Source organism: Neodiprion virginianus, chromosome 3 (genome assembly GCF_021901495.1).
Source record: "Neodiprion virginianus isolate iyNeoVirg1 chromosome 3, iyNeoVirg1.1, whole genome shotgun sequence".
NCBI classification, from domain to species: Eukaryota; Metazoa; Arthropoda; class Insecta; order Hymenoptera; family Diprionidae; genus Neodiprion; species Neodiprion virginianus.
In genome coordinates, this window is record NC_060879.1 from 18,200,760 (window position 1) to 18,218,756 (window position 17,997).

Here is a 17,997-nt window from a genome sequence, read left to right on the forward strand (position 1 = left end):
AGTATCTGTGAGTTACCCCAGAAAATAATGCGCAGTTTAACTGTGGAAGTTATAAAAATTGTTAATCCTACCTACAATAAGTCAATTTACTATAAAAAATGATTCTCAGTTTGACGACGATCCTGACTAGGAAATTATATTCCATTAACTTAATTTGTAACATTTGTAACTTTTTATGATGTTTTTGCTAAAAAAGAAATAGTTAAAAATCTTTTGGCGGGTTTCTCCGGTCACCCCTACTTACAGCACGTTTCCGTCAGGATATTTTTGTTTTTAGTTACCGTCTTGCTTATAAGCACTTTCTAGCCGTGAAAAAGTTCTCCGTATAACAGTTCCAATCAAATAGGTATGTATTGTACAACGAGAATTTAATCAACATATACAAATTTTTATTGATGGGTGCTTAATATTGCTCATAAATTTTTAAACCAATTTCGTCCATGGCTATGTTTTCTTTTCTTGCTTTGCGACAACGAATCACCAGTTTTCATATTTTAGTACAAGGAAACTGAAGCGGGTGTGCTTGGTAAAAATTGTGTAATGTAAAGTACATACATGTAGAATACCTGAAGGCATCAATTTTCCGAGAATTCTAGGCCTGCGTGTAATTCATAAGTACAGAAATTTTCATTCATTTGAATAACACTCTGTTACTCTTACGTTTCTATATCATTATAAATTTCTACATACCGTCAATATCTAACTGGACTGCAACTGAGTTCTCGTCTATCATTGCCTCGATAATTGGCAACTGAAGTTCAAATTCATTAGCGTAATTTTCTTCTCAGAATATTCTTCATTTCCATAAGTATCCATCAAGAACCATTAATAGCAACGGACACCATTCCTGGTACATGGTAGGTGTCGTGTATTTAATTATTGGAATTTCCTTTTAAAGTATCTTTGTTTTATTACGGAGATATAACAATTATGTGGGTGTCAATAACGAGTGTGGACTTACAAAACGAGTATTAGTAAAACTTGTTCACTGCCTCTTACGGAGTCTATCACAACAGAGAGATCGGTAATATCATTGTGATTTTTGACGTTTTTGGCGACATTTTAACCTCGATCTATTATCCATCGGGCGAAGAACGTCTAATTTGCCACAAAGGCCTCTGCACTGGATAACGTAACATCTATTGACTAAATGATATCTGACTGAAAACGTGTCGTGAATGAGAAGGGCTTAAAAAAAGTTTGGAAGGTTCTGTTGAAAGTCACGGACATTTGCTAGCCATGTCTTTTATTGATCTTGAAACTCTCTAGCAACGGGGAAGCAATAATTCAAGTCACAGATACCACCCATACACCAAATCGATCCCATCTGCCCTGTATAAAACATACATAGGTATAACGACAGTGAATGATTCGTAAAGCACATCCTGAACCCACACGTGATCGCAGAATGTAGATACCGATGACAATAACGTGGGTTAGGTTTGAAAAATGTAAATAAGAATTGATTGTCCTAAACTTAGAGTTCTGTTTCTGCAACGATGTCTCTATCAAAGTACACGGTATCGGTATTTCCTCATGTATCACAGGGCTGTAGTTAGATTGTGGGAGAGGAACTCTTGGAGGAAAAGAAATACAAACCTACAAGTGTACTGAGATGACGTGGGTTGAAGTTTTCCTTTACACATAGCTGACATTGAGTGACACGGTTTTTATGCAACACCAAGTCGTACTGAATGAGAAAGCGTTCGGAATTTACATTATGGAAATTTCGTTCAATCCTGAATACTTGGGTGATGAATTTAGAGTACCCAAAACTCAATTATACCGAACAAATCGTCACGAGACGTGTAGGGCATTTTTAAAGATGACAAAATCGACGTCAGTGAAAATTGGCTCATACGGATCAACCGTATCTTCGCAATCTGAATTCAAATTGCCACGAATTTCAAATTTTACATTAGCCTGTAAGGCTAAGTTTTTCACAACAGATTTAGTGCCCATTCAGTATGACTAAATCGTCGATTGCAATTTACAAATATTCTTCAGAAATTTGACAATCATCGATCTGATTGATTGCCAATAAAAGATCGTAACCAAATCTGGTTTGTATTTCTCCGTATCTGAAGGGTTCATAGTGTTGCCTCAAAATTTGAAAAAAATTCTTTTCTTGTACGAATACGTTAAGCAGGACATAATTGATATTACAAAGACATTACAAATGTCAAGAAACCAGCAAGTACCTATTGGGCAAGATATTGAAAGATGGTTATTTCAATTAATGAAACGAACGAATTGATTCGCTGATGTGAAACTACCTTTCAAATTGCAAGTGTAGTCATTCGACCGAAATCGTGGTCGTCATTTTTACAAAATGATAGGTAATTTCGTTATCCGTGATGGTACGAACTCACCTTACGAATTTCAAATTGATTTGTCAATTGCTTTGTCTAAAATCTTAGTCGATAGGTTGGTGTATTGCTACAAAGGCCACGAAGAATAAGAAGAAGAAAAATTTCACCATCGTCTTCGTGGATGCTCAATAACTGTTAAACAGTTCGTTAGATTTCGTTCTAATTTTAGGGGTAGTGTGAACTGACCAGGGTTCATGATCCCGCAAATTATATTAAACAAAACTAACAAGCGGTCTTAGAGATACGACCACCGCTACCTAGGATCTTGATTTGCCAGCAAACTCGTTCGCTTATTACGGTAAAGTATATGCGTCAACGTATCAACATTGTCAACTGTCTTAAGGTTTATATATACATATAATATAATACCAAGCACGGGGTCACTGCCAACGTGTTTCTTATGTTACGGACTAGCCATACGTTATATACTTGTAGATAAGTGCAGAAGTCTACAAAAGGGATCTACGTACACTGGCGTTGGCGTGAACTACGGCGTGCACCATTACTCAAAAGTTGGCAGCTCGCTTTGCTGTGGTCAAACGACTCAAAGGCCACTTTGAGTTAGTCGTTTGTTGAACGGGGGCATCCAGATCATTTTTCAACGGCAATTCTACTTTTGTTAGTTTTTTTCCTCTACAAGTATTGTTAAACTTGAATATTTTCACACCCAGATTTCAGCTTTGATCAAACTGCAGTTTACTTATTACGAATGGTGACATTTAAAAACCTCTGCTCTGCTGGCGTTGATGGTTGAATCGAATGTGTAGTTCTGCTCGCCGGCTCACGGTTCGATCAAACTTGAATTTCAGGGATGAGTAACACGGTTCAAAGCGTGGCTCTATGTGATGCATTCCATGCATCATCGGACTGTCGGTGGATTGCAGGAGTGAAAGTAGCTTACTTCTCGACAGTGTTGTTCTGTGCACACGAGTAAGCGTATGCGCAAACACGTAGCGTGTGGTACCCACGTGATACCCGCATTTTTGATATACATAGGTATGTTTACCTCCAGCGCTAGACTTACACGGCGACGCCACGGATCCCTTCCGTGCGCCATAAAAGGAATAATATCTCAGATGCTACACAAGCCATCCAGAGTGGGTATAGGCCTGTACACTCTTGTGCATAAATATTGACCTCAAACCTGCCCGGATGTCCTGTAACTATCTTAATCCATTTCTAATGTAAAATTACCTATTTAGATGGAAAAAAACGAGTAGATACGAAAAGATGTCCAAAAACATCTTTTACCATCGGTAAATTGTTTTTAACCTTTCAAAAAAACCTGACAAAAAAATCCATTCTTTTGGTCATCAAAAACAAAAAGATGTGCAAAACCCAAACGCAGACGGTGTTGTGTAGTGGTTTGGCGGAAGCCAAGTAGAAAACATGCTTTGTCACTAACAAGATCCTTTGCAAGTATTTCTTACGAATAGATACTATATGCGTATACGTGTACAGCGTGTCGTCAATTTTCGTGACCATGGGACTGAACAAACCACGTAACCAGTTTGGCTGATTTTCGAAAAAGAAATTGCTTACGTGTTGTTACTTTGTCAGACTTTTTTCACGTCCGGTTTCAAAAAGACCAACGATCGTACTTTTAAAAAATGTGTAACTCTCAACTTCAGGAAATACCGCTTTGTGCCATTGGCATGGGTTTTTGGGAAATCTTGACTGATTTTCAATGAAATACGTCGGTGGAGTGAGAGTATTTTCTAGGCAGGATTCCGGATGAACCGATTTGACTGAAATTTTAACAGTATGCACCCAAAAAAAATGTGCCTGCATTACGCATAATATTCACGGCAACTTTTAGGCTTGAAATGAGCTTTGGATATGATACTTGTATGATGATGATTTTGATTGTTGAATTTCGATATTTTTACTATATACTTACATTATATTATATACTTCGCTCGATTCTTGAACAAGTTATTCTTGTTTAAAGATATATCAAACCTGATACAAAAATTAAAATATAGCTAAATCAGACATAAGGTGCCTGATTCATAAAGGGCCTCAGGCATAAAAATAGCCCTACTTCGAAGAATTCTTCTTTCTGAGTGTTTACTGTTTTGTATGGACGACGTTCCAACAAGCCATTCCCACTTTCGGTCTCCAAACGGTACATGCTGACTGACATTTCTCAAGATAATTCAATGAACTTTAAAATTCGACTTTCTGTCATTAAAATATGATTTTTACTGGTAATTATTGAGCGTCATTTGGGGATCAAAAGTGAGACATGTTAATACCTTCAAATCTTCAGCGGACATGTTCTGCTACCTGGAAATAGGACTATAGCGCGATACTGAAATTTAACAGCTTCAAAGAACGGTTCAAGCTGTCGCCCGAAAACAAGGTCACAATAGTACATTACGTAACAAGGGAATAATCGACTTTTTTTCCTGTGTAACACGTGCGACTTTATTTCCGACTCAACTCTAGCCAAATTATGGACTCGAAAATAAAAGAAGAGAAGAGAAAATCCTAACAATGAATACAAGTAGTGCACGGATGTAGGTCGGTGGGAGTCAAGGTGTGGGAGCGGGTCCAGGGCCGCAGGCAGGGGGAGCACCCCCACCTAAAAATATACATTTAGAAAAGTTAGGAATACAATAATAAAAGTGTGTGGGGCTTATAGTGAAAACGGTTGACAGCTGTGTTTTCTCTCTCTTTCTCTCTCTTTTCAAACGTCATGAAAACGTTGATGTTCGCCGTGCAACTAACACGTTGTAGGCTGCACGGAAGAATCATATTATAGTAAATTGAATAGCGTACGCTCCTCCCTACTTCCTGTTTACACATTTTCGTCGTAGTCAAAAAATTAACCCCACTTTGGGACTGCGCATTTGCCAACCAAATGTACAATCATCAGGAATCCAATCCATCTTACCAGTTCTTACGGAATGTCAATCATTGGCAAGGATCCAGCACTCCCAATAACGGAAACTAAATGGTAAAAATCGACCAATCAACAAGGGTAAACAAACTTCTTATACCTACCCCTTCAAAACATTTCCGTTCATTTCCCTTTTCATGGTACCAACATTTCGAATCAATCGAAAATCAGGCTGCTACCAAGTCTCAGAATTTATAAAATTTAGCTGTTAATCAACTGTTCAAGCGACAATTCTAACTAACAAAAATCGATTTTTCGACTTGAAATATTTGTATATAAAAAATTATAATGACATTTTTCCAAGACTCTGTCAGATTGAATTTAAACTTAAGCTGATCACTGTCGTGAATCCGAAACATGATAATTAATAATTCACTCAAACTGTTTGTTTGTAGTGTTGAGTGCGGTTAAAAAACATAAAAGTTTCAACATCACTGCAAACAATTTCTTTCAAACGAACAGTCGGTGATCTTTACAGTTAGTCACACGAGCACAATCGGTTATTACCGTGGTAGAAAGAACCATCGATAAATCAATGGTAACAAATGAAAAAACAACTCGGCTTAAATTTCAATAAGAACTTTAGTGAATATATTAAAAATTAAAAATTTAAACAAATTTCTTGAATACGATGCCATAATTCTGGTATTTAAAAAAAATTTTTCATCATCTAATTTTTTCATTTGACAGCCAGATGTCGATTGATCGTTCGCACTGAATTAAGGTAGCTATGAAACTTTGCAAATAATTGTTTATTCCAACTAAAAATTTCAAACATTTAGTTTTTTTAATAATAAAAAATAAAAAAAAAATATCTCACGAATTTGAGTGGAAACCATTCAACAAAGATTCAGTTATTGTTAATACGTTATAAAACTAGCAGATCGTCGCGGCTCCACCCACAAGTATTTTCAAATGCTTCTCGTGGCAATACTATTAGACATAGCCATATGTTCTCCTGGACTTTTTTGTCGAGCTCATCGAGACCTGCAAAACTTAGGAACATAACTTTTTTCTATCTGTAAGAGTTTACTCAGCGTTCATATAAGTGTGTAATTCCGTTCTGACTTTGCTTAAATATATCATTATATCTCCAAAACTATTAATATAGTTGTTACTAAATTGAGTTCGAATTACGAAGCCTGTGGAGCGTGCGTAAGGCGCCCCATTTCCGAATAGTGCGGTAAATCTTCTTTGACGCATGCGTACAACTGGAATTCTGTATTTTATACGCTGCAAATGTTACACTCGTTGGAAGCCACTCGCTTTCCACACTTGTAACACAACAGTGTATAGTGTATTGTGTTACAACTTCGGTAAGTGGACGATTTCCGACGAGAAAATTCGAGCAATGTAACTTACGATCAATGACACAGTGCGTAAAATTGAATTATCCGAAAGTGCGCATGCGTCAATATTGTTTTACTAAACTGTTCGAAAATGGGGCATCTTTCGCATGCTCTACAGGCTTTGGAAATTGTACTGTCCGAGCAAGGGTTGAAACAGTAAATTGTGTTTCAAATGCGGATAATGGGTGAATTCTGTTGGGCGTGACATTGTTAGTGTGCTCGGCAAAGGCGAGTGCCGTAATCACACGAGTCAAATATTGCTCATCTGTTAGTGTGACACATGCTATTTTTTCCGACATCTGTGAAGGAAAGTTTAATTGGAAAAGCAACAAAGGTGCCACTGGGGGCTCATAAAACTGGGGTTAAATAACTTATGTTCAATGGCACAGTGCGTAAAATTCAGTTATTCCAAAGTGCGCATACACCAAAGAACTTGATCGAAAATTGTTAAAGACCACTTGCGCAATGGAAAATTTTGAAATTCGCTTCAACTTGACGAGGAACGGTGATGGGAGCTTCGGTACAATAATTTCCTACCGTTACCGACTCGCTCATCATTGTAAGCCCCATACGCGAGTTATTAAATGTAGGGCGCTACCATTACCCCACTACCGTTCAGGCCCTTTTACTTGCTGCAAAGGAATACCTATACTTGGCTGATTTTAACAATCATCGATCAACGAATCGGGGTTAGGTAACTTATGTTCAATGATAGAGTGCGTGAAATAGAATTATTTGAACTGCGCATGCGCTAAAGAAAGCTCTAGTGCGTAAAATCGAGCATTTCAGTTAAGCGCATACGCCAACATCTTTTTACCACACTTTTCGAAAATAGGGTACTTTGTGTACGCTTCACGGGTTTTGAAAATCTACGTTTCCAAGCATGTGTTGGGAAAAAAATGTTCAATTTTTCGAAACATTTCAAACTTTCTTTGTTCGAAGAAAAAAGAAATATAGATCTTGCATCGACTACACTCACAAAACCATTCGAGCATTCAATAGTCTCCGCACCAGCACGTGAGTGGAACTTGGTGGTCGAATCCCAAATTATTTACATTCCATAGTTAGGTACCAGACAAGATATCTAAGTATGCTATTATATTTATTCGATCATAGATATTCAGACATAGTGTGTAAAGCATGAGATAATTGGAAGGCCTCCACATTACAAACATTTTGACCTGTGCCAATCATTGGATTTGACCGACTTGATTGATATCGTTTTACTATTGCAATATGAATTACCGTATGACTTTGAATCCATCATCAAGTGTAATTGAAACCTTCAGTGTAATACATAAAATCGATTTAACTCATAAATAGTTGTAGAACATATGTCAACTTAAATCTGATAATTTATTACTTTTCGTACATTACGTATCAGTTACTCTCAGTTGAAGTCGCGTGACGATGTTTCCAGTTTCAACTACGATGACGACAACTATACAACTCCAGCTCGTCACGCGCTTGCGCAACCTTGTAAACTAAATTATTTCAGGTTCTAAGAGTAAAGTTCATTGTCTTAAAATGGGCACGAGTATCTTTGTACGGAACTCAACCCACAGAGATTTTTCATGCAGAGAAATACAGTTCTATGTTAACACGCGAGATTGTACAAATCCTCAAAGTGGTATGTTTTGGGATATTTGTCAGGAAGTCTTTGAGCTTGAGAAAATTCAGCAAAATTCAGATGCGATTCTCACGAGCAATCAAACAAACAGTGGATTCATATAGTCAATTGTTTAGAAGGCACGATACTAAATCAACGCAATGTTTTAGTGTAGTATAGTGTTTATACATATTTATTTTATATACATGTATTTAGTATATACATTTTATCACCTCAATGTTACTTTCCGAAAATGGCTGTTTAATCAAGTTATCGATCGTGTTCTGAACAATGACTACTAAAACTTCGACGTGCAATCAACGATTAATATTCTGATTCCTCGATCACTCGTTATAATGAAATCGCAATGTTAAATTTCCACGCAGCGTGTAATTTTCATTTGAACATGTAAGAAAGAAAGAGCTTAGAAATAGATATAATCAGCAGTTTTATCGATTCCTTAAATGCTGTCCCTTTTAACAATGTTAACTGATTCATAAAATATTTTTTCAGGACGGAACGGTGGAAAAGAGTGCTACTCTTGACATCGTGGTCACTCACACTCCTTCAGTCAATACAACTCACGAAAGCACGTAAGTAACATATCTAACTTATTTACTTCCATTGACGTCAGTTGGAAGTTTTCTGTATCGATTACTGGGCAGCAGAAGGGGCTATTTCAGAAAATTCGAGAATGAGCTACCTTGAGAACGATATATTTAGTGAGATGAATGAAGCGCAGATACTGTATTTAATATAGGCTTTTATTGAAATTATTCGGTGATTTTGATGGTGCCACGCCATTACGACGCTTATTGGTATTTTCGTCTAAGCTTTAGTGACATAAAAGAATCATTAATATAAATACTCTAAAATAGACAGTGAATTTGATTCATGCCGCTATTCTGTTGCGTGACAAATAATATATTCTACTCTTATACTCGGTTAACTGCCGGCCCGATAGGCACACTTTAATGCCACACAAATTTTTTCTTGGAACCAACTTGAGCTCATATCATACCTCGAGTTCATATAGTAGTCAATGGATTCCAATTCAGCTGAACCAGTATTCAGTAAAACAAGGAGAAGATAATCTTGACCAAAAATTCATCCTGTTTTTGTAATATCTCTTAAATGTTTACAACATCAAATGATCAGTTCACGTCGGTCGTAATCTCTTCTCTTCTCGTCTCAGTGGGTACTTTTTATTAATTTTATTAATAGTGTATCGTATACATAGAGTATTTGTCGAATTATCATATTCGCAAGCCACCAAGATCTCCTTCAAAATACAAAAATTGAAAATATTTGTATTAAAACAGAAACTTAAGTATCGACGCTACGTTTCAAATCTTTTCAAAGTGTGGTTGAAAATGTGGTAGATACGATTGATTTCAACCTATCATAGCTCATTTAATTCAAACGAGTATTTCCAACAAAGTCACGGAAATGGCTCTTCTTTTCAATAGTTTATTCACTATTGTCATTTGCTGATCACAATAAGTATCGCTGTGATGTTGTAACATTCGATATTTAATGATTTTGACATGATAAAAAAAATGTTTCAGTGTCTTTGTACAAAATAGTTTTTTGAATGAAAGTTGCCATCAAAAAGTGACAGAATGAAATTAGTATAATAGATTTATCAACCATTTTGCAGCAATTTTAAATGAAGCATTTATATGTAACCACGATTTATACTTCAGTGTTTGACATTCTCGTAAGTTTGAATAAGTCCTCCTATCTTACAAATATCATAATTTGTGATGAACAGTCGATATATGTATATGCCACCTTTTTGTAATAAAATTAATATATAGTATCGATTTTTAGCCCACCAATCTCCTAAAGCAAAACTACGATTAACGATAAAATCAAAGAAAACCTCTTTGTGTTGGCGAATAAAAATCACATGCACCCAACTTGAAAGGCTTTAGTCGTACAATACAATAAAAGAAAGAATTTTTGTCGTTATTTCTTTCTCTTACGCACATGAGTTGATCCCAATGATCTAATTGCATGTACCTATTGCATTCATTGCCTTGATTTATTTATACATGGTACTAATCTGTATATTCTAGTTCTCGTGACCTGTTATTAGTTGCATTGGGTGTAAGAACGCGGCCCAATATTTATCTGGCAGTCTATTTGAATCGTTCAGCCTTCCACACAATGGATTATGTGACACACATCCGCATTTGTTCTAGCCCTACGGGCATCCACAAGATTCGATCATAAGTGATTCTAGGCTAATGTATTCAACGGGTACTCAATCAAATTTCACGTAACAGCGAAGAGGATTCTGTAGGTATAATATCCCATGCAGACTCTCGGTTTTAAGTGTTTAATTCCAACGATATACCTATAATTTATAATGATGACCTTAAAAAACCATCAAAGCACTTCGCGGCCGCAAAATAAACATCCAAGCGGTTATTATACCCACAGGTATCCGAACACGAGAATCAATAAAAAGTCTGAAATCTATCTACTGTTAATTACACTGTTTCACATTAGGGTAATAATGTACTTTTTTAACTTCCCGCTCATTTTTTCTGGATACATTTTGTATTGATTTCATCAGTCCTATAGTTTTTGAATTATTTGTGTAACAGGATAAAAGGGATGGGAAAATTTGTATTTGGTAATGTTTTGAGGTTTCAGAACACATCTCATTGTCAGCGGGAAGTTCTTGGGCTGAACCCATTAAGGTCAGCCAAATGGAACACTCGTTTTTGCTGGAAAAAGGTCCGAACGTTATTTTTTGCTCAATAACAAAATTCTCGCTAAATAAGTACTTGAGTAGTAATATGTACTCAGCTCAAGTCTATACAGAGGTAGCTCATACCACGTGACTCTCTGCCTATATTGAAGTAACGTGTAAAAAAGTATATGCCGTCATATAACAAAATCGTCCAGAATAACCGTTCTGGTATGGTTTGACAATTGGACTGACTTCATTTTAATATAAATGATAAGATACTTATTTTCATGGACCTTAGAATGTCGGATTCACTCCTTCGTTTTGAACGATAGATACAAAAAGCCCCATTTGGTAATATCTGATTTTTGGTTGCGCCTACGTGAAAAACAGCAATGATGTTTTTGACAATAATTTTTTACTTATCCGTACGATTTATGCGTACAAGATCATACTCACGATTATTTCGTAAAATTCCTCGAAGAAACTGGAATAAGTGTAATATTTTTGAATGTGTCATTGAAATAGGGAAAAATCACAAGCTGTGAGATATTTCTTAGGCTTGGATTACGAATCATATGCTTAGGGAGGATTTTTCGTCCGGCAAAAACTAGCGTTTAGACACTGTGCCAGGAAAAATAAAAGTAAAAACGTTATCCTAATCTGATACAGTTGACCGAGTATAGACCGATCTTAATAACATTGTAGCTGTTTAGCGCAATCAATTTGAAGTCGGAAGTGGAATTCTTAGTCCCTAATTACACCTCATTGGAGAGTGAAAATCGTTACTAAACTTGATGCTTTCTCTTTTCTTATCCTAGGATCGATGTAATATCGAATTGAATTGGACTCCTATGGAGCACCAAAGACCTTCGAAGAGAACAAAAATTGAGATGAATAAAAAAAAGACACTCTTAACGGGTACTATTTTTTTTCCGATCTTATCTGTTACGTTGTAATCGATTCATGGCACTCGCTATTGGCGGTCGTACATACACGGTGGATTATACGATGTTATACAAATGTACACACCAAACGTCCAGTTAGTGAACACAAATTGATCGCGTTATCAATCAGTTTTCCATCATTATAGATGCGACGATGTAACAATATGGTAATCGAACGATGGCTCAATGCATTGATTGCCTTCTTATAACTGCCGTCCAATTAATATTATATTGTGTAACAAACTCGGAAACAAAATCGGTCCTTTCGGTTCGAGCGTAAGTTTGCAAGACCTGTCGTTACAGGTGAACACGCATACGATCCGAAGGCAAGTATACCTAGTCCAAGAGTCAGGGATTTTTTTTCTGCAATCCTCTGCATAATTTATTTTCTTATTGGAAAATGTTCAGGGGCGTCCTCTGAATGTAACTTCAAGTTCGCGGGACGTGAGGGTTGAGCTTTAGCCGCCATCTTGAAAAACACGTTTTATCAAATATCTCATAAGCCGCGTATCGTACGACAAAAACAGTACAGCTCGTTTTCGTAGATAATAAAATTCTCTACAACGTTTGTTTGAAACTTTTTTCTGTATAGTTTATAGGTTTATGTATATAGCATGATAAACGTTTTAATTTTTATAAAAAATTTACTTTCCTAGGACTTAAGAGTGGTCTTTTCAGTACTCCGCATATATGTGCATTTGCTGACTCACTCGATCGTTATAGAAATGAGTACTTTGTGTACGGAAAACCTATATGAAAAAATAATGAAACATGCTCTCGTTATATGAAATCCATTAATCTACCAGCCCAGCAATTCATAAGTATCAATTTTATCCGGTGGGGCCCACCCATCAAGATATCACGTTGATCGCTGTGATTTTTTAAAGCTTCGTAACAATATGAAATCGGAAATCGGTTGCCCTTACGGAAGAAACCCCCAATTTCAGCCCCAAAGTAACTCTCAACCTCTAATGGGTAAATTCGTACCCCCTAATTTAGGGTTAACCTCGAAGTCGAAGGCTTACTCCCAAGTCGAGGGTTTACTTCCAAGTTGAGGGCTTACCTCTTAAGTGAGGGTTAACCCCCAAGTCAAGTGTTTACCTCCAAGTTGAGGGTGAACCTCCCAATCGAGGATTCACTTTGAAAGAATTCTCGAGTCAAGAGCTTATTATGTCATTTTATTGGGATTATAGATGTAACGGTATTACAAAAGTGCATTACACACCGTTAGTAAATACAATAGAAACTGAGTAATCAACAAGTTGTCTAGTTATTTCTCATTTGATATCTTGAGGCAATCATATACATGTATTATATATGCATTTGGATATTGATTTTTATCATTGAATGCCACGAAAATGATATATTAAAATTATTAAATTATTGTATATCTATACGAATTCGCGTTTAATGTAGAAGAAGGGTATAATGTATCCCCACGCACAAAAATAATCGTAAATAAAATTTAATGTACGTACGTATAATTCATACAGCCATGAAGAATTATCTATACCCAATGCATTCCGTTCGTTATTATATTATAATGAAGATGTATGCGTACATGTACTATGTACATACACTATACGAAAATATATGAAATATTCAGATTCGATAATTTTCAAATAATTTCCGAGAACTATCATATAAAAAATCACCGAGAAAATCGAAGAGGGTCAATGTTTTTTGATTTGCCGAGTTGGCGTGGGAATTCCCATGTATAGTGTAGTTTATGATTTCCAATTTCAACCCTGAAAAAACTAAGTAGTATTCTTTTGGAGCCTTGCATAATGGCAAACAGGGTAAATAAAATGCAATATCAATAGTGATCCTTATACTATATAATGCGATGGTTTAATTCCAGCGAGTTGCTCGAAAGTTGAATTCAAATTGAATCATTGGTTTTACCATAAATAATATACACATAGATCATTTCAGATGTTATTGAGAATAACAGAACTTCAATGAATATCATAAGAATTACCTTGGAAATTTCACGGGTTATGTTAGCCTGCAATGGAATCAAGGGTTCACTGCCAACCTTTTACACATTATATTTTCGCGTTGACACCCAAATTTTATAGTTTACCCTCATGAAGAGTTAAGTGTATCCCTTGGGATTGCAGGGGACAGTCCCCGTAATGTTGATAGTTCACCCTCACATTTACCATCAGTTAAATTTTGGGGATATGAATTACCCTTCAATGTCGAGGGTTCACCTTCATGTCTTGGGGATTGAACCCTCAATTGTTAGCAATTAACCTTTATCGTTAAGGGTTTACCTTCAACGTCGGAGGTGTACCTTCAACGTTTAGGCTTCACTTTCAACGTCGAGGGTTCACCTTCAACTCTGGGGCTGAACCTTCAATTGTTGAGGGTTAATCTCCAACTGTTGGACATAAACCCTCCATTAATGATGGCTTACCTTCAATTTTTGGGGGTAAACCCCCAAATTTAGGGGTTTATCCTCAACTTTCAGGGTAAACCCTTAAATTTGTGGCTTACCCCTAAAAATTGAGGGTTCTTTTCCGTGAGGGTGGTATATCACGAAATAAGCATTTGACCGAGTCTCCACGTGAATTCGATCGTGTTGATAATTGAATTATATTTAACAATGAAAACAGCTTTTCCTACATTGAATCAACTAGAAATCAAATGATAAGTAAACTCATGCTGTTTTACACCTTTGTTTGGAAATAGCGATCTGAAGCTGTCCTTCCAATGCCTACAAAAACAAATAGCTTATTATTTATATTATAAGAAAGCTTATAGTCCAATTGTCAAACTGTATTTCATGTTTATTTTGGAAGATTCCATGATGGAATGAGTATACTTTTTGTACGGTATTTGAATTGGAAAGAGTCACATGCAATGGGGCACCTCTCAGACTTGATCTAAAAATCTTATACTTCGGGAGGATATTTAGTTCGACAAAAAGTAGCTTTTAGATATTATTCCGGAGAAAAAAGATCTGTCCCAATCTCAAACGGTCTAAAGTACAATATAGTATGCTTCGATTTACGCCTAGGTAGGTGTGGTAAGATCGTACGTACTTCTTACATCGTGTACTGCCGCTGTATTGCATTTGTCGCACTACAACTATAGAATCAGATACCATGCATCTATTTTCGATTCCAGTTGCGAGCTGCCTTGATCTCTGATCGCTTTGAAGTATAATACAACGTAGCATTTCTTCGATACGACGTCACGACATCGATGTCACTGAGAAGTCATGCGCCTGCCTCTCCTACATGCGCATTCGGGGCTTTGACTAGCCCAAGACTTGGATCAGATTAGATCGTGGTTGCAATATATCCCCGATTAAATAATAGACAATTTGAATATACATTGTAGACGGTATAACGCACGAAAACTTGGCTGTGTATAGGTATTCATACATGGATTGCAAAAGCATTATACCTGTATGAATGTTACAAAAGCCGCCAACCTATTTTCAGTTGAGCACGAAATTATGCGAAAAAATTTTTCGCCTGCGGTGTCTGTTGTGAGATTGAAAAAAGCCGAGCAACAAGCACTGGACCCTATACATATCCTCCTCGCAAGTAGTTTAACGAACTTGATGTTGAAAGCAATTCGTAGAGAATCAAATGCTCTCCAAAGTATCCATTGAGCGAAATCCGTAGTTTAAATGATTCGAAAGTTACATTCGTCCTGACTAAATTGCATTTTTGTGGGAAATTTTAGTACCTAAAAAAAGATTCCAAAATCAATTCCGTATTATTAAGTGCAGCTTAGTACTTATAATTCTAAAAAAAAAAAAATGATAACTTTCCCATTTTATTCGGATGAAAAAAATTCGAATTCCAGCAATGACCTTTTTGAAAACTGGATTTCAAAGGTATCCTTTCACGAGGATCTCTGTGGTTGCTATTAACAAGTTTTCTGCTGTGAGCGAGAAAAAATATTTGCCTCCAACGGAAACACTCTAGTGTACACAAGTTCGCGAAGAGGGGCAAAAAAGATGATAGCCTATGACTATTAGTATCAAGTATGTGGTCTGTAAAATACGGTTCACTCCTAATTTCGTATGGATCCTAACGTATTCTAATCATGAGATGAAGATCAGTGTCTTTCATGAATGTCTAGATTGACTGTTTACGCGATATACGTGGCCAAATATCCATAATGTATCCGCAAAGTGGCGCCAGTCATCTCGTGGATGGGATCTGGTTGGGTCGACTACGGGTTCGTGGGTAGGAATCGTAACCACCTACGTGCTGGAACAGAACAGTCAGTTAATTATAGTCAAGCACCGGTAAACAGTTGAGAGATCTTCACGGCAAATAATGACCCCAATAATTGCCTCTACAATAGGGCTGTGTAATTAAACGATCAATCCTTATAGATTTCAATTAATTGCTGAAAAATAATTTGCAATTATTAAAAACAAAACAAATAACGATCCTGACGTTTAATTAGTCGTTTCAATTAATCGTTTTCCCAATTAATCTTTGGCCGGTAAGTGATTAAGAAGAAAACTGCGAGGTGATTATTCAACGAACATTTCGCTAATTGAGGGAGATTGAGTATGAATGAAATTATGATAAATAATGTAAATTGTAAAAATTTCGAGCAATTAATTGGAAGAACAATTGATTGAATATATCGATTAATCGATTAATCAAAAACACGATTGAGCGAAAATAGTGATTAATCGATCCAACGAATCTTCCAATTAATTAATTTTTCGATCGATCGATTTATTGATTTATTATTGAAACAACTGTTCAAAGTCTCCGATTAATCGATTACGCAGTCCTAACTCGTATATAATATGTAGCCCTATGTGCGTGTATTATATAATAACCTAATCCACGTCGTATGAGTATATGCTATAGACATGCTTTATTCTCATGGTAAACCACATAACGTTTTCTAAGGATGACGTTTACATAGTTGTTTGATAACGCCGGAAGAATGAGATATTTGTACAGAGCGTGTGTCTTAACTCTGCACAAATTTCTAGGGTGTGTGCAGAGGCTGCCTAGGCAAGCATTTCGAGATAGAAAACCCATGGTTGGAAACTCATCCTAACGACTCTGGAGGGCTTTGAAGGATTTAGCTCGGCGCACTTGTTCGTAGTGTAATAAAGCAGATGTGATCACGAGCGGTCTAACGTTTTATTCGACCGTAGACAAGATGAAAACCTTAAAAAAGAAAGATCTTGTGTGAAATCAACAACACGATAAACATTGCAATGAACAAAAAAAAAAAAACAACACTTTCCAGCGCATGTAAACAGAACTTGAAAAAAGTGACGAAATATCAAAGGCCCAGGCACGCCTGGGCATGTGCACAGTAATGCAGTAAAGGGTCCGTTTGAAAACATGAAATTCTGCTCTGAATTACAGGAAATTTTGTTGTCAGTTTTTTCAGTGCAAAGTTTATCGTTTTGTTGATTTCACGTAAGAACTCTGTTTTGTAATATTATTATATATACAATATAATGTTGAGTGGGAAGTGATCACATGTGATTCATTACACTACAGACAACGAGAAAGCTTCAAATGGTGACCAAACACTATGTACCGACAGGTAGAGTTGCAATTCAACATGTGTAATTACTTTTCATACTTTCAATGAATAAATTGAAAATTCACGAAGAGCACTCGTATTATCGGCACGGCCACACATTTTGAAGTACCTTATGCCAATATTCGAGCTTATCGTTGGCTGATTCTGCACGTGACGCACCGCTACAAACGCATACCTCACTTGGATTGATTGGGATGTTTATTTCAATTCACACTCAATTATTTTTAGCGATTGGCTATTCAACACTCTATTATAGCTCCACGCAAGATTTCTATTTAGCATGCCAGCGAACTAGTTCGGTTTCAAGGCAAGCAAAACGTATGAACCATTCAATATCGTCATAGGTAACTCTAATCTCGATGCTGATTTCCATGATGATGATCTATGTTTAATGTCTTTTCGAAAATTGGTGAACAACTTACCAGATTCCTGTGTCAAATTAAGAATTGCTTGGAATCGGCCTTCGTGAGGAAAGTTTGATCAACCTGAATATGATAGTGATAAATGTTTATATAACATTTTCCAACTGATACACGTAAGTTTGCTTGTATACATGGTATG

General features: G+C 36.5%; 1 protein-coding gene across 8 annotated transcripts in view; it reads left to right on the forward strand.

The window, feature by feature from the left end:
• The window catches only part of LOC124300051 (collagen alpha-2(IX) chain-like), a 92,704-nt gene that overhangs the window by 40,707 nt on the left and 34,000 nt on the right, over positions 1 to 17,997 (forward strand). For all 8 annotated transcript variants that reach the window (XM_046753678.1, XM_046753681.1, XM_046753677.1 and 5 more), the window contains exon 3: positions 8,749 to 8,828. In XM_046753678.1, the coding sequence (XP_046609634.1) occupies positions 8,749 to 8,828 (80 nt within the window). The remainder of the gene's footprint in view (positions 1 to 8,748; positions 8,829 to 17,997) is intronic.